The sequence below is a fragment of the Ostrea edulis genome, chromosome 1 (assembly GCF_947568905.1).
Source record: "Ostrea edulis chromosome 1, xbOstEdul1.1, whole genome shotgun sequence".
Lineage (NCBI taxonomy): Eukaryota > Metazoa > Mollusca > Bivalvia > Ostreida > Ostreidae > Ostrea > Ostrea edulis.
In genome coordinates this window covers 28648176-28663622 of record NC_079164.1, presented here as the reverse complement: position 1 = coordinate 28663622, position 15447 = coordinate 28648176, and the positions used below count along the sequence as shown (strand labels likewise).

The following is a 15447-nucleotide window of genomic DNA, read 5'->3' as shown; positions in this document are numbered from 1 at the left end:
ACTGTAGGCCAAGGATTTTTTAAAAATCAGTCTTGTAACAAAGTTTAATCATACATACAAAAACGAAAAACAAACATCACAACAAACAGTCATTTAATATTGCACTAACAAGCACAAAATTTGTGGATGACGAGACTTATTATTAACACCATTGGTTATTGGACATGCACGACGTTTCTCAATAATCTATAATTTTTTTGTAAAATTTCTTGTATAGTTCACTTGCATCCTAATTTGTTTCTACAAAAATACTTGGGGAATATTACCAGGCTTGTTTTAGAGTTTGCATATTTTGCCAGTTCCTGGTTGTGGCAAGTAAAAATTTAAAATCAGCTCTTGTGTAATAGTATTATAAAAGTTTGTTTCTATAAACATCGATTAAGTACACCGTAGTTGTAGCAAAGAATGGGCGAAAAATCTTTGGATCATTCATGCTTTGAACCCAGGACCCTTGCATTACTAGTTAGGTGGTCTAAACCACTGAGCTTACCAGGCCAATATACAAAGTATGGTAATATCACTACAATATAAAACTTATTTCAGAAATCATACAAGAACTCTTCATATCAAGGAGATGAAAAAATAATTATATAAAAAATGTCAGAAATGTTGTGCATGATCTTATGAATGAAGACATGTTGCCTTGGAGTATAAACCTGTGTGTGAAAATAATGATTACATAAATGAACGAGGTTTTCATTTTTTTTATCCTGCATGTACATGTTCACTACTCCCATATGCTGCATCAAATTGGAACTACATCAAACAACAATACTGTTGATGGGCAATAGTATGTCACTAAACAGAAGTAGTGATGTGTGGGGGAAAATTGTGGTCCCTAGTGATTTATCATTTACTTGCAACGTCAACATAAAATGGCGATGCAGAGAAAAAACAAACAAGCAAGAAAATCTATTCTTGCATACATGTCTTGGTCTGCCTTTACTAAGCTACAAATACTATAAAAAATAAATGAAAAGTTATCTCAACAAAACAATACATGTAACAGAAAAACAATCTTATTCAATATTTTAGTTTATCAAAATGAGAAAACTGCTGTCCTTAAACAGGCCATGCTGTAGAAATTTGTCAAGTCTTCACTTTATTATTTGATTGTTTGATTGTATCTTGCTCAACGTCTCGCTCGAGAATTTTTCACTCATATGGAGACGTTTTTATTTGAAGTTAATTGGTTAATGTCTTATTATCATGCAGAACCCATATAGCTGATCAATCAGAGATCTTGTATGGCAATTTCTTAGGGAGTAAAAACAAAATGAACCAGAGGCCCATGGGCCACATCGCTCACCTGAGCATTTCGCTGACCACAAAGAAAAGCCGATATCTGTTCAATACCGAAAAGAATATTAACATCATAACTTAAAAATCTTTCACCCCTCATCCCCAAGGCCATGATTAAAATCAACTTGAATCTGCACTACCTGATGTTTTTGTATCAGGATGATTAATTATAGTCCTGTTGGTCTTGAGAATAACATTTTTAAGAATGTTACCCCTCTTTGTGGCCCCATCTAAACCAGGGATCATTGCTTCAGTCAACTTGAATCTACACTACCTGGGGATGCATGTCTGTCAACATGAGTAATCATGGCCTGGCTGTTCATGAGAAGAAAACTTTTATAAGACCTTTTACTATATAATCCCATGAAACTTTGACCCCTTATTGAGGCCCGATCCTACCCCTTGGAGTCACAAATTGAATAAATCTGAACTAACTATCAATGCTTGTATATTAATATGACTAATCATGGCACTGTTACTCTCTAGAAAAAAAGTTTTTAAAGTGCTTCCCCTAAATATTCCCCTATTTGTTTTCCTATCGTGGCCCCACCTACCCTTTGCAGCCATGTTTGGAAGAAATTTGAATCTATACTTCCTGAGGATGCTTGCATACTAATATGACTAATCATGGCCCTTCTATTCTTGAGAAGATTTTGAAAGATTTCCCTATTTATCCCCATATAAACCTTTAATCCCCTATTGTTGCCCCAACCTACCCCTGGGGGCCATGATTTGTACAAACTTGAAACTTCACTTTTTCAGGAACTTTCAAATAAGTATTTTTTTCTCGCCCAATGGTTCTTAATAAGATTTTTAAATGACTCCACTCTATTTTTGCTTTTTCTTGAGTCAGACTATCTTCCCTTGGAAGGGCGATGACACTTCATTTGAACGAACTTGAAACCCCTTCACCAAAGATTACTTTGTGCCAAGTTTGGTTGAAATTGGCCTTGTGGTTCTGGAAAAGGAAATGAAATGTGAAAAGTTTATAAGGAGAATGATGACAGAAAATGACCTTTTACTATATAATTCCATGAAACTTTGACCCCTTATTGAGGCCCCATCCTACCCCTGGAAATCACAAATTGAATAAATCTGAATCTGCACTAACTGTCAATGCTTGTATATCAATATGACTAATCATGGCACTGTTACTCTTTAGAAAAAGAGTTTTTAAAGTTTTCCCCATTATATCCCCCTATAAAACTTAAGTTTCCCTATTGTGACCTTATCCTTTGCAGCCATGATTTGAAGAAATTTGAATCTCTACTGCCTGCGGATGCTTGCATATTGATATTACTAATCATGATCCTGCTGTTCTTGAGAAGATTTTGAAAGATTTTCCTATATATCCCCATGTAAACCTTTAATCCCCTATTGTTGCCCCAACCTACCCCTGGGGGCCATGATTTGTATAAACTTGAAACTTCACTATGTCAAGAACTTTCACAAAAGTTTGATCTTTTCTAGCCCAGTGGTTTTTAATAAAATGTTCAAATTAGACCCCAAAAATTAATAAATAGTTTCCCATACCAAAATTTCAAATTTTGATGAAGCAGGCAGGCTTTTTTTTTTTAAAGTTCATTTGGCTATAGCATGAGCTATATTTCTTTTTAATATTGATTGTAGAATGAGTTACTTTTCTTTCTCATATATATATAGAATAAGCAATGGAATATAGAATTTTTATTTTCATAAGAAATTGCTTTACAGTACTTACTATTAAATGTATTCTATTATTCTTAAACACTTCCACATAATTGAATGTATTCAATAATTATTTGAACAAAAGATACTTACAATCTTGTTAAAACCTCTTAAAAGTTTTACATAAATATCTATAAGATAAAGACTTACCTCATTAACATAAATATTTTAAAAATGCGGTAGCTTTCATTCGGATGCAGTGGGGTCTGGGAACCTATTGATTTTTTTTTGGCCTTACTCCACCCTAATTAGCTTTTTGGAAAGGGGAATGGCACCTCATTTAAATGAGCTTAAAACCCCTTCACCAAAGATTACTCTGTGCCAAGTTTGGTTGAAACTGGCCCAGTGGTTCAGGTTTATAATGAAAATGATGACAGAAAATGGACAAATACTAATCAGAAAAACTCACTTCTGCCTCTTGACACAAATGAGCCAAATGCAATTTAAAAAACTTACTAAAATACCCAACTGTAAAAAAAAAAATGATTATAGCATTACATGGAAAAATACTGTGGTTTCAATATTTTTGTTAGATACAAATTTCAGGTGTTTTTTTTTTTTTCATGATTGTGGTCAGTCCACAAAATGAAGTCATTGAAAAAACACAAAATTTGCTCTTTAAGGAAGAAAATAAAGTAAAAATAACCTATTTACAAAACAGTACCTTTGAAGAAAAAATAAAAAAAGTACCATTACAAAACAGTTACTTATGAAATAACAAATTTACAAACAGTACCTATGAAATAACAAATTTACAAACAGTACCTATGAAATAACAAATTTATGAACAGTATCCATGAAATTTAATGAAACCACAATTGTTGATAAACATCAATGAATGATTATACTAAAAGCCCCTGATTAAAACATTGCAAATTAAAGGAATTCTAATAGGAAACAAGAGGCCCATGGGCCACATCACTCACCTGAGTCACCATGACCATATCTAAAGAATTTCCATACATATTTGCATGTATAACTTTGATCCCTATTGTGGTCCCAACCTACCCCCAGAGGCCATGATTTTTACAAACTTGAAAATGCATTATGTCAGGAAGCTTTCATGTAAATGTAAACTTCTCTGGCCCAGTGATTCTTCAGAAGATTTTTAATGATCTTCCCTTATTAAATGTAAAACTTTGATCCCCTATTGTGGCCCCATCCTACCTCCGGGGACCATGATTTTACCAAACTTGAATCTGCACTATGTCAGGAAGCTTTCATGAAATTTTTACTTTCCTAGCCCAGTGGTTCTTGAGAAGAGGATTTTTAAAGATTCTCTCCCTATATATTTGTAGGTAAAACTTTGATCCCCTATTGTGGCCCCTTCCTACCCCCGGGGGCCATGATTTGTACAAATTTGAATCTGCACTATGTCAAGAAGCTTTCATATAAATGTCAGCTCCTCTAGCCCAGTGGTTCTTAAGTAGAAGATTTTTAAATGACTCTACTCTACTAATTTTGCATTTTTGTGATTATCTCCCCTTTGAAGGAGACATGGCCCTTCATTTGAACAAACTTGAAAGCCTTTTACCCAAAAATGCTTTGTGCCAAGTTTGGTTGAAATTGATTCAGTGGTTTTGGAGAAGAAGATGTAAATGTGAAAAGTTTACAACAATGACACCGCCGCCGCCGACAGACAACGGATAAATTTTGATCAGAAAAGCTCACTTGAGCTAAAAAGAATATAGAAATCAACATCAACGAAGCTGCTATTGCCAGATTCAAACCCATGAATGGTGAGTCTATGGTAAATGTGTTTAGAAGAAACACTTCTGTCTTCTGATCAAATTCACATCCAGAATCGGGAAGAGGTTAGATTCCAACTGACCACTCTCTCATATCCAACTGACCATTCTTCCATTCCTCACTGACCACTCTCCCAGTTTTAATTAAATCATCATCCATAACTGGACCTGCTTTTGGTCCAGCCTCAGACACAGGTTGTCAATCCTGACTAATCGCACTCGTTCCAGGTCACCGGCATTAAACACACGGTAGATCTGAAAGTTTTCACGGTGCTGCTGCGCAAACTGAATCTCTTGAGAGGAAATCTCAAACACGTCTTTGTCATCAGTCAAGGTAGCCTTGACCTCAATAAAGGTTTTGATCACTTGAGTGTCTCTCCTATGAGATAATTCAAAGTCATACGGCGTTCCTTGCTCATTCTCTTTGTTACACCACTTGATTTCAATAATACTCGGATCCACCTCCTGCTGGCGTAAGAGATACTGGTGGACAAGGTGTTCACCCCACCGACCTATTTCTTGTAAGTTTGACTCGTCCTGGTCAAGGTCTAGAGATATGTCTGGTACAGCCTTGAGATTGGAACCTTGTCCTAACTCTTCAAAAGTGTAATCACTCGCCAACCCCGTCCAAGCTGGATGATCTACAATATGAAGCCATAATGCATCATCAACTGTCATACTAGTATTTACATAAAATGCACAGGTATCATAATATAAAGAAATTTTAGAAGTAAGTAATTTTTAAAAGTAGATATAGAATAGGGAAGTTGTGTTTTGATGAACAAATTTTCAAGAAATCCAGATGAAAATTTTAAAAGTATCTAATGTGTTCTACTGAGAAATACATGTACTAAAAATTAGTGATATTCATTCATTTCAATTACAAGATAACTTGTCCACTGTGTGGAATTCAAAATGTAAATCCATCCATACATTTCAACACCAAACTCTGAACACTTTCAGGAATTCTTAAATTGTTTTCTAGATATTTCTTTCTACCTGAGTAAACAATTGTGTTAGGTGAGGACAAGTATAACTGAACATGTGTACACACCCATCAGGATTCTCTTGGACTCCGGGATGTGGGACGACCCTTGGCTGCTGTCAGTTGGATGCCTCCGTTTTCCACTTGGCTTACGGATTTCCTCATTCCCAACATTATCCATATTTTCGTGATGTTCCTGATCTCCCTGCCAATGACCCTTCTCTTCACTATTTGTAAAGGATTCTTTTGGATGAGTTCCCCTTTCCCTTGTTATGTCATCACCACTAGATGGCACTGTTGAGTGGTGGGCTCCCTCTGTTTTGAAACCTGCAGCCTCCTGTCCTTCCTCTCTCTCCTCCCGTGGAACAGATCTTTTATTCTCTCCTGAAGACTCTGTCTCATTTTCCGATATCTTTCTCTTTGTGCCTTCTACAAAATGTAACACAGACGAATTTGAAAATAAGATAAACACTGAATTCTTAACTGGCAAGATAGACTTTGCACCTATCACATTTCTACCACTGCATCTGTCTAAACCTATCGCATTTCTCCCACTGCATCTATCTAATTCAATTATGACAAAAACAATTCTAACATATAAAAAAGCTCATCACAGACAGAAAAAACAGTATCATGTAGAGGCAACACTGTTACAACTGCTTTTCAATACACTTTTAAAAATCATTGAGTTTTGTTGATTTGTCTCCAGCATTCACCACAAGCATTCATCACAAACATTCACAAAACAGTCACCACAAACATTCACCACAAACATTTAACAAACATTCATCACAAACATTCATCACATACATTCATCACACATATTCACTACAAATATTCACCACAAGCATTCACCACAAACATTCATCAGAAACATTTACCACAAGCATTCATCACAAACATTCATCTCAAATATTCACCACAAGCATTCATCACATACATTTACCACAAACATTCATCACAATTTTTAACAACAAGAATTCATCCTTCACCACTGGGTTCCTTACTTCCTTCACTGTCTTGCCTCCCATATACAGCTCCTGGGCCCTCCTCATTACTCTCCCGTCTGTTGTAGGGCTGTCCCTCAGTCCTCTCATGTACAGTGATCCCTCCTCTTCCTCCTGAGGAGTGATCTCCCTTGCTTGCCTCAGAACTTTCCTCACCACCAGGTGGCTTCCATTCACCTGTGACCTTAAACTGACTGGGCAGTTCCCTCACACTCTTCATGTAATCTGGGGCTTTGGGTGGAGGCCAAACTTTAGAATCAGCAACTTTTTCTTCTCTCTCCTTACGAACTGCAAGTAAAACTCACAACCATTAACTAGTTACAAAGACAAAAGCTGGGTTACAGCAGTAATAATCAGTTTATTTCAAATATCTAATCTGAATGCTTCACCAACCAAGTCATATCAATTTTCTAGAAATATGCTATTATTTAGAAATATGCTATTAACTCCACAGTGAAACTACACTAATTATTTCGTTTCAACTTTCTATTTCTATACCAGTGAATGAACTTTTCTTTTGAGCTGCCCCTTGGGAGTGTGACATTGGTAGTAAGGAACCTTTGTTTGGAGCAGACCCCTGGGTGTGGTACATTGGTAGCAAGGATTTCTAATGAATTAACCTTTGTTTTGAGCTGTCCCCTGGGAGTGTGACATTGGTAGTATGGATTTCTATTGAACTAACCTTTGTTTTGAGTTGTCCCCTGGGTGTTCGACATTGGTGGCCATGCTTTTAGTCCCTGATTTCCTTCCTCTGTCTGGTTTGCTGTTCTTATTCCTCCTGAATCTGGTTCCTTAGGCCATGCTTCAATTTCTGTTGGGAAAATAAAATAAAGATGTACAACCTTCAGAGACATCATGAAATTTTGATATTGCCATACTGACGTGTGAACGGTGAAGATAACGAACAGTGATCAATCCTACAACTCTTAAAAGCAATACAAAATAGAGAGGTGGGCAAACACAGATCCCCAGACACATCAGAGGTGGGATCAGGTGCCCAGGAGGAGTAAGCATTCCCTCTCGACCGGTCACACATGCCATGAGCCCTATATCAGGCAAATAGAGTTATCCACAGTCAAAATCAGTGTGACAAGAACAGCCTAACAATCGGTATGCAACACATCAGACAGCATTTGACCCAATGATAGGTTGTATTGGCAAACTAGATCATTTTAACGACATAGAATTTGTGAAATGCTGACTTTAAACAAGACTGTTGAAACCCCTTCATCATCAACTTGTTTGTCAGTAACCTGCCTTGATTTAAAAACTGACCATACACAGAACAAGCTCTTGCGTATTGAATCAGTTGAGACATATATACAGCATATGCAGGTGATAATGGAATATTGCTACATAAATATGGGAAGTTGATGATGGAGAAGCTGAAATCATCCCGTTTGTCATAAAGTTGAATTGTTAGTTTGCCGTTAATCTTTAATTTTCAATAAAATATTCAAGCATGAAGCAGAACTGGACGACTCTGTGGTGTCTTTTATTTTGAGTTCACAGGGATATATTGAATCGACATGTAAATGAAAATTATTATTGTTGATAGATAAAACGTCCTTGATATATTGTCATACTGCAGTATATCAGAGATTTCATGAAATTTTGATATTGCCATACTGCAGTGTGTCAGGCTGCTGTATGGATCCCAGCTTTACCTTGGTCATTTTGTTTACTCGCTTGTGAATATAACCTGTTGTAAATGTGTTCATATTCTCAAATCACGAAGTTGGTATACAATTTAGTTTTCTTGATAAACCTACCTGGTTCAACTGGCCTTTGGAAAGTTGGTAAAATTGGTCGAGGGACAAACCAGGCTTGTTCACCTGATGGGAGCGGGTCACAGTCATTCTGTTCCATCACATCCTCTAGAGTATGTGGTTCCTTGGTAATTGGTGTGATTAGATCATTCAGAAAAGCCCTGCAGTAGCAGAGAGAAAGAGAACATTATAAACACTTTGAATCTATCTTCAATTCTATCAGCAGGTCTTCATATGTGTAATTCCATGAAGAATGAGAATCTAGTGTATCAACTCACAGAGGCCAAGCACATTTTGTAACCAGGGATAATAAATCACAATATCAGCATTTCTCCCCCAATATATAACTGGTACTAATAAATTGTATCATTCCCAATGTCAAATACTATAAATTTTGAAGCTGAATAATGCCCTGTAACAAACTGCTAAGTCTTCAAAATTTAGACTCATGATTCGCCTTGTATAAAACTTAAAGAGTTTCTTCACTTCCTCCTAAATAGACACGTATGAGTTTCTTCACTTCGTCCTAAATAGAAACTAAAGGTCAATAGACTGGAACACTTTCATAAAATTGTAAACAATGAATATTTCTTTATATTCCTTAATTTTTATTCTTTTTTTCATTTATTCAGTGTTAATTTTTATAACATAGGCCATTAGTTGACATAAAAGAAAATTCCCAGTTCGTATTTGGATGCCATTTTTTCCCAATTGAATGGGTATCAATACCATTCCCATAAGGTTGGGGGGAAATGCTGCATATACAAAGATGTTCGCATTGACCCCTGGTTACAAAACCGGCTACGTCCTTATGTATTAACTGTATGTGTGTGTCATATCACAGATCTTGCAGTCATTCTGCACACGTTTACCTCAGATCTTTGGAGCACCTGTCATTTGAGTTCGAGAAGAATTTGGCGATTTCTTTGTTAATGTCTGGATAAGACTCTGTGTGATCTCGATGGAAATAAAAAGCATTTTCCTTCTGCACACATTTCTCCTTTCTCAGGACAAAGACATCAGGGCTGTGTTTTAATGAATACTTCACCTCCAGGGTTTTTACCTGAAATGGAAAAAGAACAGTTGCATTTATATGCATATGTTTAAACAATAATGCATATTTTGATTAAAAACAGCTAGTTATCGGGTTCTACTTTACAAATTTTACAGGCAACCTGTCACCAACTGAGTTTACCAGAAACGTGTCACAAACTGAGTTTTACAGGCAACGTATCACCAACTGAGTTTTACCAGCAATGTGTCACAAACTGAGTTTTACAGGCAACGTGTCACAAACTGAGTTTTACAGGCAACGTGTCACAAACTGAGTTTTACAGGCAACATGTCACAATTTGAGTTTTACAGGCAATGTGTCACAAACTGAGTTTTACAGGCAATGTGTCACAAACTGAGTTTTACAGGCAACGTGTCACAAACTGAGTATGACGTTACAATGGAAAGCTTTCCATCTTGTTAATGTTCGTTTAATAGCCTCAAACACCAGTGCATTAGGCAATCAAAATGTAGATTATAAAACAGTTACATTAGCATTCAGAATACTAGTGAAAAGATGTATTTTTATCATGACATATCCTTCCACTAGTCTACCTTGAAGAACTGCAACGATGCCAGTCGCTGTGGGAAGTTCTGGTTCTGAAGGTCCTGGTAATTGTCAGGCTGAAACTTATAGAGGTATCTCTGTAACAATGGCACTGTTACATGTATGTATAACTGCAGGTCTGGGCAGGGCTCAAACATCTCAGAAATTTCCTGAACATCTACACATTCTGACAGCTTCTTCACAGAACAGAATTCATAGAATGGCAAAAGTTGTTCTCCCAAGTTTCGGTCTGAAGATAACAAAATACAATGTTTTGAAAATGTATATGAAGTAAATTCTTTGTACCAAAAAAAAGGATTACCATACTATGATATTTTAAAAACCACAATTTTATGGCAATCAAGATGCAGCATTCTGTAGAATTACAACAGACGTCAGGAGAGATGTGTCAAGTTTTGATACATGCAACACTGAATGGATGCAGCAAATTACAAATATAATTACAAACGTCAACAAAAGAGGAATTCCCCACACGAAACTGTTACAGCCTTAAATTTGATTCTGAATACTGATGTTTCTTTTGCCTCAATCAGTTTGCTAAGGATAGGTTATATTTAAAGTAAAATAACAAAATTAAAATGCAGCAGAAACAAGAGGTACTGTGAGCAATGCTCACTAAGAATACCCCCCGCTTACCCCAATCTCCCAAAGGGTGTTGGTAATAGGTATAAACTACCTCTTTTCTGAGTGTAAAAAACAAATGGCATGACAAACCGAACCATATTGCTACTTCGATGTCCAGTGCGCGTGACCTTTGACCTTTTGACCCCAAAATCGATAGGGAACATCTTCATCCCATGGGTAGTCCACATGTATGATATGGTGACTGTAGGTGGAAAGGATAACGCTTTAGAGCCCAGAAACCATATTGCTACTTCGATGTCCAGTGCGCGTGACCTTTGACCTTTTGACCCCAAAATCGATAGGGAACATCTTCATCCCATGGGTAGTCCATATGTATGATATGGTGACTGTAGGTGGAAAGGATAACGCTTTAGAGCCCGGAAACCATATTGCTACTTCGATGTCCAGTGCGCTTGACCTTTGACCTTTTGACCCCAAAATCGATAGGGAACATCTTCATCCCATGGGTAGTCCATATGTATGATATGGTGACTGTAGGTGGAAAGGATAACGCTTTAGAGCCCGGAAACCATATTGCTACTTCGATGTCCAGTGCACTTGACCTTTGACCTTTTAACCCCAAAATCGATAGGGAACATCTTCATCCCATGGGTAGTCCATATATATGATATGGTGACGGTAGGTGGAAAGGATAATGCTTTAGAGTCCGGAAACCATTGCGTCTACGGACGGACGGACGGACGGACAACCTGATTCCAGTATACCCCCCCCACAACTTGCTGCGGGGGGTATAATAAAGCTGTTATACAGTATGTAGTTTGGTTTTAAAAAATTTCAAGCATGCATGTGTTTGTTATACAGAAACCAAGGACCTGTCTATTCATAGAAAAAATTGAATTGACCTTGAATTTTGTAATCACTAAGATGAAAGGGATTTGAATATCATTTGCATATTGTGCTTTCAATTCAACATAAGGTATCAATACCAATCATCATCCAGACCAAAATTGTTGATGGTAAACATTCAGCAAAATAATGGCAACTTTGTGTTGCACACACTCTGTAACGATTAAAAAATAACTTGTGCTTCACAGACTCTGTGACAAATAAAAATAACTTGCGCTTCACAGACTCTGACAATTAAAAAATAAACTAGCCTAAAACTGCTTTTAAATAATTATTAAAAAATAACTTGTGCTTCGTAGACTCTGACAATAAAAAACTGGAACTGTCCTTTCGGAAGTAATACCCCCTGCAAGACCCCCCTCCCCCAACAGAAAATAGATATAATATATTATAGAAAATGAAAATATTCATATATTCACTATAAATCAAAATGTAAGGTACATCCTACTTTAAATATTCTAATTTGAAATAATAAATGCATAACTTCAGTATAAGAACAATGTATTTACAACATTTAATTAAAATCCCTTCATAAAATTTTAAGATATACTCTTTTTAATTAAAAAAAATCGCTAAAACGCATCAAAGATGCGTATGGTCAAGTTGCAGTTTCGAAAATTATGCACACTTGCATTCACGAAGTAAAAACATGCACATATTTAATATAGTTTATAAGTATGAAGCTTTGAATGGCCGCAATAGGTATTTGGTGTGATAATGACCTTGACCTTGGCCTTTGGATTTCAAAAGCAACATGAATCTTGAATGTCATCAGGATTTGAAGTCTGAAAAACATACACCAGCAAGTACATGTATAAAAGTTAGAGGCAAGCTCAAATCTACAGTGTATAGTGAAAAAGAGACGTTGACCTTTGGACCTCAAAATAAATAGGAACCTTCCTCTTTTGGATGTGATCAAAATATGGAAGTCTGACAAAGACGCACAAAGTAGTGTGAAAGTTAGAGACCTGACAAGCTCAAATCTATAGCATTTAGTGACAAAGTGACCTTGACCTTTGACCATTTGACCTCAAAATAAATAGGAACCTTCCTCTTTTGGATGTGATCATGTTATCTAAGTTTCACAAAGATGCCTCTAGTAGTATGAAAGTTAGAGACTGGACAAGCTCAAATCTATGGCATTTAGTGACAAAGTGACCTTGACCTTTGACATCAAAATAAATAGGAACCTTCCTCTTTTGGATGTGATCATATTATGTAAGTCTCACAAGTATGAAAGTTAGAGACTGGACAAGCTAATTGTGGATGCCGCCCACCCGACTGGATGCCCATCCTTCGCCAATTTAAAAGCCAAGATTTGCTATGCAACTCAGCTAAAAAAGCCTGTAAGTTGGAGAAAAATTGTTCAATTAATATGCAAATACCAGGTGCACATCTCCATATAGTGAATAATGGGTGTACAAATTTTCAGAAAAATCCATGCACTAGTTTCTTGATAATAATAATAATGATTGGTTTTATATAGCGCCTTTTCCAGCGTATGCTGCTCAAAGCGCTTTACAATAATCAATGTACATTATTACCCCGGCCAACCTTATATCAATCTAGAACTTTCTTAGCCTCCTAGGAAGCATACAGTGCAAGCTGCCATTACAAGCGCTAGATCACTAACATTCTAACAATATCTTTCACTGTCTATAGCCAGGTACCCCTTTTACACTTGGGTGGAGTGAGGAAATTCATGTAAAGTGCCTTTCCCAAGGACACAACGTCAGCCCTGCCACGGCCAGGACTCGAACCCACGACCTTTCGGTCGAGAGTCTGACGGCCTAACCACTCGGCCACCGACACCACTAGTTTCTTAGAACATGCACGGACAAAATCATGTCGACAGACAGACATACTGATCCTAATATACCCCCCAAACTTCCTTTGCGGGAGGGTGAAGGGTTATAAATATTAGGAATTTGCAGTAATGTCATACAACTACATCAAGATAGAAAGAGAACATTTTAATGAACTTTCCTTTGCAGGGATATAATAACTTGCCTAAAACTGCTTTTCCTCCACGTCTGGGCTGTGGAGTTTTATCCTCCATGATAACAAAGTTGACTTGGTCTTTCTTCTCAAACATTTTCTCTAGTTCCCTGTTGTCTGCTATCATGGGGTTCTCCTCCACCCCCACCCATTTATTGTTGATCGTGGCAAGAATCTTCTGCCCTTCAAGTTTCCTGCAGAACAAATATTCGTGCATTCATATCTTAAGCATCATGGTAAAACAACATTATGAACATCATCTTCTGGGTGAGGAATTGCTGTACCCCAATACTAGAGGTAAGCCAGCAAATCAAGTTAAAGAAAAGGCAGCTGAAATGAAAGTTCCTAACTTTCTAAACACATAATACATGTACATGTAGTAGCAAATTAATGCACTGACCACATACAAAAGTAATGTTACAACCAAAGAACACATTTTTCTTCTTGCTATTTTTTTATGCTATCACTTTTGTTAAAGATTGCTACAAGAATTTCTTCCTAAAAACAATATTTTTTTCTTGAAAATAAGTCGCTCGTTTTTTATTAACTTAGAAGCTTCCCTGCTGGATTTACAATGTCAACAATAACTATGTAACACAAAATGGAAACTACAGCCTGCACTTACTTTCTCAGTGCTTCTCTCTGTATCTTGAGGACATTCTGCTTTGTCTGATAATTCTGCTTCGTCTGATAAGACATCACTTGGGATTCCTCTGGTTTTAGTTTCCCCCCAATGGTAGCATACAACTGTAGAGCATCAGATAAAACTGATCTATCAGACAGACTGAGAACTTGTCCCATCAAAACGAGTAACTCACAATACTCAAACATACTGGGTTCTTTGAAGATTTTCCCAGCATTCACAAACATTACTTTGAGATCAAACATTTGTCCATAAGTGTCAAAAAGAAGAGCTTTCTTAGCTAGCTCTAAATGGTAATCTTCAATGATGTTGCTGTGCTTCAATATCAATCCAGTAGGATCTGACCACCACACCTCTTTGTTGGTTAGCATTCTACCAGCTTCTAGACTATTCAATGACCTCTGGTTCACAGAACCAGATTCGATCCTTACTGGCAAGGGTTTACCTGGCACAAAGATGACTGGGTGGTTTTGGAAGAGTTCCGTGGTTTCTACTGGAGGAAGCTGGTTATTAAGCCAGTGATATACATTAAAGATGTGTTTTTGAGTGGTGACAAATATTTTGGGCATTTCCTCTGACTCTCTGTTGCCCCACTCGATCAAGCATTTCTTTAAATCCTGAAGTCCTACACGATGTTTAATTCCTAAAAACTGTCCAAACGAACTTCCAGGTGGCATCTGAATGCCTAGATAAAGCACAGAGTGAGCCAGCAGGTCCATTATCTCTGGCAGAGGAGCATACAAACAAGATGGCTGCATCATCAGCACCTTCTCCGTCACAGATATCATCTCGTTCTCCACAGTTACACATGTCTGTAATCCTGGCAACCAACTGGAGGTTTTCAGAAGTATGCTGAAGGATGTCTCCACATCTTGACAACGTCCTCCTGATTTGTTGTACAGGCAAGTGGAGGTGTAGTTTGAGAAGTGTCTATCCCACTTCTCTGCCAGAAGGACAGAGAGGATCCTCATCTGCTGGGAATATGAGGATGGTTGGCCATTGTTTTGGATGAGTTCTCTCAGCTCTGTGGAGGACCAGTCTTCAATGTAACTTCCCTCTTGGATGGCACCAAGTATTTCACCCAGTGGAGCCCAAGGAGTTGAATTCTTGGTAAAACAAGAATAAATCTATTAGTACACTAATACAACTACACATTGGAATGACTTGAGCAGCATT

At 37.2% G+C, this 15447-nt stretch overlaps 1 protein-coding gene across 1 annotated transcript in view; it reads right to left on the bottom strand.

Moving 5' to 3' along the window:
- Positions 1-30: 30 nt before the first annotated feature.
- The window catches only part of LOC125663896 (uncharacterized), a 42654-nt gene continuing 27237 nt past the window's right edge, over positions 31-15447 (bottom strand). Inside the window, 9 exon segments of the mRNA XM_056142788.1 lie at positions 31-5398; positions 5812-6171; positions 6750-7037; positions 7432-7560; positions 8522-8679; positions 9391-9581; positions 10127-10368; positions 13641-13822; positions 14254-15377. Coding sequence (XP_055998763.1) covers positions 4902-5398; positions 5812-6171; positions 6750-7037; positions 7432-7560; positions 8522-8679; positions 9391-9581; positions 10127-10368; positions 13641-13822; positions 14254-15377 — 3171 coding nt within the window. The 3' untranslated portion in view covers positions 31-4901.